Source organism: Peromyscus maniculatus, chromosome 7 (genome assembly GCF_049852395.1).
Source record: "Peromyscus maniculatus bairdii isolate BWxNUB_F1_BW_parent chromosome 7, HU_Pman_BW_mat_3.1, whole genome shotgun sequence".
Taxonomy (NCBI): domain Eukaryota; kingdom Metazoa; phylum Chordata; class Mammalia; order Rodentia; family Cricetidae; genus Peromyscus; species Peromyscus maniculatus.
In genome coordinates this window covers 58,154,418-58,165,881 of record NC_134858.1, presented here as the reverse complement: position 1 = coordinate 58,165,881, position 11,464 = coordinate 58,154,418, and the positions used below count along the sequence as shown (strand labels likewise).

Genomic DNA, 11,464 nt, shown 5'->3' with positions numbered 1-11,464 from the left:
TGGCAGCCTACTGCATTGTGGCAAACGACAATGTTTCCCCAAATCAATTCTCTAATGCTAATTTTGCAAAAAAAACTTGTGTTTCACATTATTAATCCCATCCGAATGACGTTCCTATAAATAAGTCTGAAACATTTGGAGGATGCACGCACGTATAATGAATGCTTGATTACAACAGTCACAAGTGTCAAAGCAACTGCAAAAAAGTCCAAGTTTTGACACTTGGAAAAATTTCGCGCATCATTTCGCTTTGTTCTCATTTGAAAGACCATGGTGAGAAAAGTCAACCACAAGTAATGAAAGACTAAAACTCTGCCGTGGAGACCAGCAGGCAACCTCCTTACAAATTCCTCAAATACCGCGTGCCTGCCTGTTCTTGGTCTACGTGTAACTTAGGACTGCAAAACACTTGTGAAAAGAAATCTACTTTAAAAGGTATTAGTGTAAGAAGAACAAAGCCAGCCGGGCGGTGGTGGCGCACGCCTTTAATCCAGCACTTGGGAGGCAGAGCCAGGCGGATCTCTGCGAGTTCGAGGCCAGCCTGGGCTACCAAGTGAGTCCCAGGAAAGGCGCAAAGCTACACAGAGAAACCCTGTCTCGAAAAACCAAAAAAAAAAAAAAAAGAAGAACAAAGCCAAAGACGCTCGTTATGCTGCTCAATAAAGATGCACCTTGGCTAGCTGCAAAATCCTCTCCTCCAGAGTGTGTAAGGCTTAGGGATCACGAGGAGAAAAATGATTTATGTTCGTAAGCACATGTGTGCAAATGTGTGCGCATGGGGGCCAGAGTCTGGCATCTAACATCTCCGTCAATCATTTCATCTCATGTTTTGAGGCAGGGTCTCTCTGGACCACAGCTGGCTGATTAGACTGGATGGGCTCAGAGGCTCTCTGCCTCCTCAGTGCTGGGATTACAGGTGCACACTGCTGTGTCTGGGGGTGGGAACGGGGCCCTGGGGATTGAACTCAGATCCTCAGGCTTGCCTGGCAAGCACTTACCGACTGAGCCATCTCCTCAACCCAGGAAGGTCTTTTGATCCTCTTAAAAGTAGCTAACAGCTAAATTAATTTCTCCAAATCAATCTTTGAGTGCTTATTTTAGCCTAACCCTCTTTTCATATGGACCCCTTCAAATGGCTCACATTCTATTAGGGACTCAACCATTTTTCAGATGTAATTTTTAAAAGTATAAATAGAAAAGATGTAGTTGAAGCAAGGCAAAGTGCATGCCGTTTGCCACTGTGTGAAATGAACGTATACAAAATCTAAGTTTTGAATTGACAGAAAAACTCAGTGACATGCCTATTTCATAAATAAAATAAAATAAAACTCAACAACAGAACAAAATATATTTTATTTTACTGATACTATCAGAGTAAGGCCCAGAAGAGCCATGGAGTTGCACCCAGAATGCAAAGCACCAGCAGGACAGGCCCCGGTCAGCTGACGCTAACACACAAGGCCTTGCCGCATCTGTATGATCTGCAGTAAGGCCGCCTGTACGTCTTCATCCATGTGACCCTGGAGAGAAGGAAGAGGGGAAGAAACAGCATGTGTCATCTCTGTTGAACTCTGAAGGGAAGCCTTTATCCTAGGGCACATCTGGCTTGTGTCTCACAGGTGGACCCTCACCATGGGAGGGGTAGCCCACAGGAACCCAACCGTGGAAAGAAAGGCATCAGGCCATGAGGAGTGAGCACACAGGAGGGCACTTAACACTTACGAGTAAACCAACGGACAGCAATGGTCTCTGCGGAGCAGGCTGTATACACTAGAGACAGAGTAACCTACAAGCGTGTGTATGCGTGCACACGTGCACCCTCAAACATTCTCCGCCTGCTATAGAGAGGCAGTCTGTCTTGAAACCAGAGCTTGCCACTTTCTGGTGAGTCTCCCTAGGCAGCTTGCGCCAGGGATCCATCTCTCCTTCCTGACAGCTGCGTTTGGAGGCTTCCTGACATACCCACTCTGCATTTCTGTGGGGCTGGAGATCTGAACGCTGGTCCTGGTCCTCAAGCTTGCATGAGAAGGGCTTTGTCCACTCAGCCACCTCCCTGCCCTGACACTTTAAGGAGAGTGATAATCCCCATACTTATGACTTTACAGAGCAAGGTGACACATCTCCGCAGCTTGCTTGCCTTTTCACCTGGTGTCCCAGCAGTCTTTGTCCAGAGCCAGTTAACTGTTCATTGTTTTATGTAGTATCCAGTATATAGACATTCCATTTCTTTGCCTCTTCCCTAATGTCAGACACTTAAGACACACACTCACTCTCTCTGTCTCTGTCTCTGTGTCTCTGTCTCTCTCTGTCTCTGTCTCTCTTTATATCACCAAACACTTGGAGAAGAAATAACTAGCTCAAAAGGCAGGTTTAGCACTGGGTATATCGTGAACAACTATAACGCCAGCACTCAGGAAGTGGGGCGGGGGGGGGGGGGGGGGGGGGGGAGCAGGAGGATCAGGAATTTAAGGGCAGCCTAGGCTATGAGACCTGACTCAAAAAACCAAACCACCACCACCACCACAACAACAACAAAACAGTTCAATATTTGATTTTTCAAAGTACTACAAACCTTTCCTTACTAGAAATAACAATTTACACTTTCCAGCCAGCAGAGTGTAAAAGACTCCATCTTCCAAACACCTGGCTGACACTGTAGCTAAAAGTACCTCTTATACATTGGCATCTCCCCTGCTGCAAAGTTGAGTGTGTTCGTCATGTATATTGTAAAGGAAACCATTTAAAAATTTTAAAGTAGGGGCTGGAGACATGGCTCAGTGTATAAGAATGGTGGCTGTGCAAATGGGAGGCTCTGGGTTTGAATCCCCAGCCCCCACATAAAAACCCTGGGCAAGGCTGTACGTGCCTGCAACCGCAACATTTTGAGATGGAGACGGGTGGATCACAAGAGCTCTCTGGTTGACCAGCCTCGCTCAAACAGTGAGCTCCAGGTTCAGTGAGAGGCAATAAGACAGAGCGCAGAGTAATAAAGACACTCCGTGTCCTATTCGGCCTCCACACGCGCCTGCACACTCACACGTGTGCAACCACACACACTTTTTAAAGTAGCAGGGCTAAACAGATGCAAGTCTGTGGTAGGCTTACACGCTTCTCCTTTCCTCTTTTTTTATTAATTTATTACTGGAACATCTCAACAGGTATTGGAAGGACGCGTCCATGAACACAAAAAGTTTTGCCTCCCAAATCTGTTTTTACAGCAGCAGTGTGTTTCAATTTCAGACGTGAGCCACAGTTGACTAAACTGGATCCATAGTTAACTGTACGATGCCAGACAGCAAGACAACTTCAGATGTCAGCTGCTGCTGCTGCTGTTGCTTCATTAGGACTCAGCAGAAAATCATTATAGGTTTCAGAGAAAGGTCTGTGAAGTTGTCATTTTTTTTTGCTCTGCTCCCATCCCGGATGCTTCTCATCCTTTCTAACATCAAGTTTCTGTGTGTGTGTGTGTGTGTGTGTGTGTGTGTGTGTGTGTGTGTGTGTATGTATGTGTGTGTGGGGGCACACATGTGCACGCACAGAGGACATTGGGTGTCTTGCTCTATCACTCCAACACTGCCTTATTCCCTTGAGACAGGGTCTCTCACTGAACCTAGAGTTAGGCTGGTGGCAGTCCCAGTGATCCCAGTCTCCACCTCCCTGGGAGTTGGGGTTATAGGCACTCAGACAGCCATGGTTGTCTCTTTACATGGGTTCTGGGATCCGAACCCAGTTCCCCATGCTTGACCAGCAAGTGCATTTACCCATTTACCATCTCTTCAGCCTGCTCTATGCTTCTCTAATTCCCCTCATAAATGTTCCACAATTATTGCCCACTGATGGCTCTAATAATTGAAATCATCTTTCAGCTCTCAGCAATGTCCTACCCACTCAAAAAAGTAGCAGGGAAGCATCCTTCAAATGTTATCCCTCTTTCTCAGTGCCCCCTCCATCCCTGCAGAAAGAGTAGACTATTGATTTTAAGAGTTTGATGTCAGAGGGTATGTTTACTATTTAATTAAGTTCTCTTTAAAAAAAAAATGTTTCCTTGAAATTTGCTCTCAGCACCCATCTTCCCCCCTTCCTCTTTTTATTTATTTATTTATTTATTTTTACAGAACAGTGTGGCCTAACACTTTTCCAATCCAAATCATTCCTATCATCCCTCACCCGTCATCCCACCATGTGTCTCTTGCAGCACATCTTCCTGAACCGTCTATTCTGAGAACTCGGGAGACGCTCTTCACATGGCTGCCACAGAGCAGTAACCACCCATCTTTTGCACCCTAACCATTTCCTTAGCGTGATTTTTTTAAAAGGCTTTCTCAGAACACCACTAAAGAACAGGATTTACAGTCTTTCGCTTCGCCAAGTTTAAAGCTCCATAAAGAAATATCAATTATCTCATATCGGACCAATTTTCCTTAATTATTACAATTCCATGCATGCACCCTTTGTTCCTTTCAGACTAAGTTTTTCCTACTTCAAAGAACCCCCCTACACCACCAGGAAACATATGCGGCCCCCCTGCTCTCCCTCTTCCCGATGACAGCCACGTGCGATGTCAAGGCGGCATTATCCCAGCTAGCGACACTGTTAACGTGAGCTGCCATCGTGTGTTGCCAAACTGTCTAGAAGATGAGTGACAGGCAGATGGAGACAACACTAAATTTAAGATGTTGTGTTGCTCTATAGCTTTGTAAATTGTTCTGGGAGATATGCAAGCCATGATTAAAAGAAACACAATTATTTTTAAATAAGCATATGGGCTAGAGCAACTTCAAATGTCAATTACATTCATGTAAGTTTATTCAAAAAATAAAAACAGCACTTTACTTTTCTCCGACACGAACAGTCTTTCCAAAGACACAGCAGTTCTTACCTGTGCAGCGCTGAGAAGGTGCGTCCGATAGATAGCAATGACTTCCTGGTGCTGTCTGTCAGCATCCTAGAACCGTGGGAAGGTGGACAGATGAGAACACCAGCACCCACATCTGCAAGCCCAGGAGGCTTGTGGCAATGCTGTCCCGAGACCTCCTGCTGCAGACTGGCAGATTATTAAAGGGCTCCTGCCACTCTCAGAACGAACCACAGATGCTGAATTACTTATGATGGAGCCAGCGTAAGATTTTCCCATAATGCATAGGAATACGACTAGGAAAGCAATACCACTTATCCCAAGTTACAGGGGATTGCTGCCTCAGTTTACCTCTACTGCTATGAACTTGCCAGCTTACGCTTCAGGCCATTCAAAAGCTTCCCATCTTGTTTCCTGTGTCCCCTTCGTCGTGAGCTAGCTCTTCCCTTTCATCAGCGGTGGCTCCAAGACCCCAGGGGTTGCCTCCTTATGAGAGAACCCAAACTCCTCAGCTTGGCCTTCCAAGTCCTCCACAACTCAGTCTCAAGTAGTAAAAGCCGAGTCTTTTTTAATATTTATTTTAAGTGGGGGCGGGGAGCAGAGCCCACAGAGGCCAGAGGCATCAGATCCCCTGGAGCTGGAGTTATACGCTGTTGTGAGCTGCTCCGCTCAATGCGGTACTGGGAAGTAAACTTGAGTCCTCTGCAAGAGCAGACAGAATATGCTTCTTTCTAACTGCTGAGCCATCTCTCAAGCTCAGGTCTTTAAAAAAAAAAAACTGTGTTGGTGTTATTGTTATTATTATTATTATTATTACTATTGCTTGAATGTGGGAGGAGGAGTGGAGAATAGGAAGGAGAACGTGGGCACACATGGAGATAGCGGACGACTCCAAGGAGCAGTTCTCTCCTCCACCTTGACTGCGCTCGTCAGGGCTGCCAGGCTTGTGCACCGAGTGTGGTTACTGCCGAGACACACACACACACACACACACACACACACACACACACACACACACACACACACCGATTGTCTGCTCTAGGACACCGCCAGGCCTGCCCTTTGTCACCCTCTGCTCACAGTGGCTAGACTCCACCTCAGTGGGTCTTTTCACACTACTGTCGTGGCCTGGAAGATCCTCTACCTTCCATTCACCCATCAACACGCTTTACAATTCAGGCCTAGTTCTTCCTTCCTCTTTGGAACCAGTTCCCAATTGGCTGCTGGCTGGGCTTTCCTGCCTCGGAAAGAGCTGTCTGAGTGTGCTCCAGACCTCACGTGTTAGAAACGGTTCCCAGTCATCAGTGCCCAGAGGGGAGAGGCAATTAGCTCTAATGTGGATAATGACATCAAGAATGGGGTCCTCAGGAGGGCTGAGTCCGGCCCCTCCCACCGCTCTTCTCCTGTGTGATAGGTGCGACACAGCCAGAAGGTCCACACCCGAAGCAGCCGCTCCAGAACCATGAGCCAAGGGCGTCTCCTTAAACTACCCTGCTTGGCAGAACGGTGGTAGAGGCACAGTTTAGAGAGAAAGTAACGGAATGCTTATTGTAGTGGCATACAGTAGGCATCAAATAAACAACACTATCATACCATAAGTAATAACATTAAACAAAGATTACACACTTGAATGTGAGGTCAGCTACACGGAAGCTTCACACACAGACACACCCACACCCACACTCACACTCACTCACTCAGCCGGCCCCGCCCCTCAGTGCCCTGGACACTCACAGCCAGCTGCTGCTGCAGATCCCTCACTCGGTGTTGCAGGGTGTCCACCAGCTGGCTCTGCCGCTTGCTGGGGCTGCCACTGGTGTAGGTGAGCTGGGAAAGGCCGTTGAGTGCCTGCTTTAGTCTTTCCACGTCATTCAGAAGTTCAGTTATCTTTGGAGAGATAGAGAGAGGTGGTAGGAAAACATGCCATCACTTCGGATGGACATCTTTGCCCAGTGAGCCCAGCGGCAGGTGTGATGCTGCCGAGGCTCTACCAACAGAGCACGCAGCACACTGTTCTTACAGTGCCCTTCGGTAAATTTGTTGCGAAAACAGCACCAAATTGAGAACAAACATCATGCACATCCAAGGATTGGATCATGAACTTAGTGTCGTATGAGGATGAAAGGGCCTCTGAGGCATGTGAACTATATCTTCCAGGAGGTGCTTTGAACACTGGAAAGGGGTTTTATTAGATGGAGCATGAAAAGTAAAAGAGCTTGGCTCAAGCATACACAGAATTAACTTTTTCTTCCCATCAAAGGTTGTATTATTTATTCAAACAGTTTTAAAAAGATCTCTGTGTGTGTGTGCACACCCGCGCAGTGCCCACAGAGACCAGCAGATGGCATCATTTCCCCTAGAGCTGGAATTTCAGGGGGTTGTAAGCTGCCCAGCATTGGTGCTAAGTCTTCTGGAAGAGCAGCCAGCAAGTGCTCTTAATTGCTTAGCCATCTCTGCAGTCCCAGGAGTTATACTGTTTACTAACTGGCAATGTGTGTACGGAGATGCAGGCATTAGCTATCACAATGATGTGCTACTGAATCCTAACGACTTCGCACATAAGCCGAGTGGATTGAAATGCTGGATCTTATGGGGAGACAGGCTGCTGTGGAGGGCTGGATATGAGCCTGCTTTTACTCATTCCATATTTCCCAGCGGGTAGAGGCCATTTCATAATTGCTTAGTGAATGCATTAAACTGTGATCAGTCTTCATATTTCATCTCCATGGTACAAACTAGACATCTACCAGTTTCAAAGATATTATTACGTAGCTAATTCTGTAAAATTGGACCATAAGGAAGAAAACCAAGAGGGAAGGATAAATTATAAATCTCGCTTCTAAAATGTTTTAATTTAATGAATGGCAAGGCTAAAATAAAGCCTGCAATTTTGGAGGAACTGTCGAGCATAGGTTAGACTGGGCCACTGTGGACTTCAGGGTAAAGATGGCATGTGACAGGACACAGCATGCCACAAAAAGGACAAAACACCCCAGGCCAGGTCTGTAGAAACCCATGGGCAGAACGCAAGGTGCCTTGGGCTCAGAGGACTGGTATGGGTGAGCAAGGAGAGTCTGGATGTTCCCAGTGACCTTGACTTCTCGAAGTCAGAAGCCACTAGATTCTGACTCGTCACCACAAGGAGGTGAGCCTTACTCTCTCCTTTTTCTTTAACTGTCGGCAGGCAGAGGGAACAGAAAGAAGAAGGCCTTTGATTTTTGTGCTTTTTCAGTTTAGAGTTTGACACAGAAATAGTCAATGGGAAGGGCCGTGCGTAACTAACGGTTTGGTGGGCCTGTCTGTGGGGTTCTACCACACAGCCCCACACTAGGGTTTCCTCCTCACAGCCACCCATCTGCGCCATGCCTACCTTATTATCCTTCGCTTCGATCTGCTGGGCAGACTCCTGGATCCTCTGCTGGAGCTCCATGATTGTCGTCAGGGACTTGTCACACCGCTCCTTCTGGTCCTTGATCTCCTGCTCAATGCTGAGATGAAGCAATTCCTTCGAGTCTTTGGCAGAGAACTTCTCCTCACACACTTGGTCGTACTTCCTGTTCAGGCTGGCCAGTTTGTCATTTAAGTTGGAAATCTGGGTCTCCAAATCGTTCTTTGTGGCTTTATACTTCGACATATCGACAACCTCTCTGGTCTCTAAATTCTTCAGGGCCTGCTTGGTATTCTGAACCTCTGTCTGGAGCTTGGAGACTTCCTTGGTTTTGTTCTGGCTTTCCTCTTCCTTCTCTCTCAGGCTGGCCTTCATGAGTCCGACCTCTTTCTCGAAGGCTTCCTTCACCTGCAGGTGATCTGCCAGGGGCACGGAGGAGTTCTTCTGATTCTCCAGCAGCTGCTGGAGCTTGCCCACTGTCTGCTGCTCTTTCTCCAGACACCTCTGTTTACCCCTCAGTTCTTCCCTCAAGTGCTCGATTGTGCTGTTGAGAGATGTTTTTAGAGCCTCCACCTGCTCCAACGGGACGGGCTGTTTTTGCAGGAGGTTCTGGGCTGCGAGCACCTCGGAGGCTTGCTGGGCCTTCTCTTCTGCCAGCTTCTCCTTCTCGCTCTTCACGTCCGCGTACTTTTGGGACAGGTCCTTCAGCTGTTTGTTGAGCTCTTCATTTTTCCCGCTGAGCACCCTTTCCGTCTCCCTGGCCTCCTCCACCAGAGCATTCTTACCCTTCAGCTCTTTCTGAAGGGCAGCAAGGTCCTGCCTCAGCCGCTCGCTCTCTTGCTTGCCCTTCTTGACCTCTTCATCCCTGACATGACACTTGTGCGCCTGCTCTGACAACTGCTCCCTCAGTCCTTTCTCCGCGGCCTTGAACTTGCGTTCACACTCTTCCAAGCGGCTGAGGGGAGCGTATTTCAGCTTGATGCATTCCTGGATGGTGTCGAGCTCCTTCTTCTGGGCCTTGATTTCAGCATGCAGTGTAAGGATCTCTTCCTGGCCGCGGCGGTAGTCGGCCAGGATGGCAGTGTTGGCGTCCTGCGCCTCCTTCAGGCTCTGGCTCACGGTGCTCATCTTTCTTGAGTGCTCCTCCAGGCTCACGTAGTCTGCCTTCATTTGGTTCCGAACGTTCTCCAGGTTCCTTCTCAATACTTCATTCTCATCTCGTAGTTTTGAAAATTCCTGGCTGGTGTCGTCACACCTTTTCTTCGCATCAAGCAAGGCTCTGTTGGTTTTCTCCAACGAGCTGCTCAGAGAGGCCTTGACCTCCTCGTGGGTTTTGGCGGGCACATACTGGCTACTCAGAGTCTTTTTCAAACTAGTGTTTTCAGACAGGAGTACACGCGTTTTCTCCTGGTCCTCAGCACATTTTTTATTAAGTTCAGACAGCTGCTTTTTGAGTTCCGCAATATTGGATTTCAGACCCATCAGCTCCTTTTCATGTTTTTCAGGAGCTACAAACGCAGCTTCCAGGCGGCTGACATTCTTAGTCAGCCGATCCCTCTCCACCAGCAGTCTCTCCGCTTCCAGCTTCTTCTCCGTGTACCTCTGTGTTACGTCGGAAAGCTTCTTATTCAGATCCCCCAGGCTGACGTCATGGGACTTCTTCATCTCCTCGCTGACCTTCAGAGGCACGAAGCACGTTTCCATCTCCACCGTGAGGCTGTGCACCTGCTGGCTGAGACGCCTGTTGTCCTCCTGGACTCTCTCCACTTCTTTCTGTAGCGTCTGGTTTTTGAGGGTCAGCTCTGTGACCTTCTTCCCCAGCTCTCCCGACTTCTGCTCCAACCTGCTCTTGAGCTGCTCGTGTTCCTCGGGCCTGACGTGCTGGGCGAGCTTGGCCCTGGCGCTCTCCAGCTCCCTCTTCAGCTGTCGGATTTCCCCCAGAGAGTTTTCGTAGTCGCGCCCCACCTCGGCCAGCCTTTTCACTTTCTCGTTGACGTCGCCGGACAACGAGCTCTTCATGCTTTCAAATCTCTCCTTGGGGATGGAGAGGGCCAGCTTCGCCGCCAGCTCCTTCAGCTGGCCCTCCAACTCCAGCACCCTCCTCCCCTTCTTCTCCCGCTCCAGCTCGCACGTGCTGCAGTCCTTCTGTAGCCTCTTGTTCTCCTCCGCCAGCCTGCCTCCGTCTCTCCTCAGCTCCTCCACCAGCATCTCGCTCTGTTTGACTTGGCTCCTCAGCTTCCCCACCTCCACCAAAGCGCTTTCGTACATGGCTTGTGCATCCTTCAGCTGCTCCTTCAGCTCCTCGGTGACGCGGTGGCTCCCCATGGCGGCTTCGCTGGTCAGGTGCTCCTTCAGGGCCAGGAAGTGCGCCTGCATTTGCTTGACCTTCCCTTCGGACTCGTACATCCTCTTCTGCACGTCCTTGAGGGCGTCTTCCAGCTGCTTTACCTGCTCGTCCGAGTCCTCCTTGACCCTCTCACACTCCAGAGTTAAGGCCTTGCACTCGGCCACCTTGTGGGCCAGGTCGTTTTGGAGCTTCAGTCGGTCCTGCTTCGCCGACTCGCAGAAAGTTCGCATGGCTTCTAACTCTTTCTTTAAAATCTCATTTTCAGAGTAGGAGGTCTGACTGGGTAAGGAGAGCTCCAGAGGTCTTAACATGGACCTGCTCTGCAGATGGGCGGGTACACCTGGGGATGTACACTGCAAATAAAAACAGACGTCAATCACGGGGCCTAAAGAAGACACTGGAGTGACTTCTATTTTAGAGAGGGCTCTAGACCATCTACAAGGCCAGTCAAAGGTCTTTCACACTAGTAAGATGGGAGAGATGGGTGTGGGGAAAAACATCAATTTTATAAGAAGAAAAACAGTTCTGGGTAGGATTTCCTCAAAACACTTAAAACATTGAGAATTTTTCAGTCAGTTGCTAAAGAAAATAGCTGTGGCCCCTGGGCTCAGTTTCCTTTCAGTTCAGCCTGTCTGCACTACATAAGCACACCACCAGTTCTAGAAAAACATACTTACTATTCCATTATGTTATCTGCCTAGACTTCCGGTTCTAAAACAAAGCATCAGAACCCCCAAGGAAGTACTGAATCTTAAATATGTAAATAAACTTCTGTCTGTTTGTTTGTTTACTTGTTTTGTGAGGCACACATACGTGGAGATCAGAGGACAAACTGTGAGAATCGCTTCTCTCCTTCCATGGTGTGGGTCCCAAG

General features: G+C 48.4%; 1 protein-coding gene across 4 annotated transcripts in view; it reads right to left on the bottom strand.

Moving 5' to 3' along the window:
- Positions 1 to 1,334: 1,334 nt before the first annotated feature.
- Uaca (uveal autoantigen with coiled-coil domains and ankyrin repeats) overlaps positions 1,335 to 11,464 on the bottom strand; it is a 93,269-nt gene continuing 83,139 nt past the window's right edge. For all 4 annotated transcript variants that reach the window (XM_006971460.4, XM_016003634.3, XM_006971461.4 and 1 more), the window contains 4 exons: positions 8,226 to 10,943; positions 6,590 to 6,742; positions 4,880 to 4,945; positions 1,335 to 1,520 (listed from right to left, as the gene is read on the bottom strand). In XM_006971460.4, coding sequence (XP_006971522.1) covers positions 1,449 to 1,520; positions 4,880 to 4,945; positions 6,590 to 6,742; positions 8,226 to 10,943 — 3,009 coding nt within the window. In that variant the 3' untranslated portion in view covers positions 1,335 to 1,448. The remainder of the gene's footprint in view (positions 1,521 to 4,879; positions 4,946 to 6,589; positions 6,743 to 8,225; positions 10,944 to 11,464) is intronic.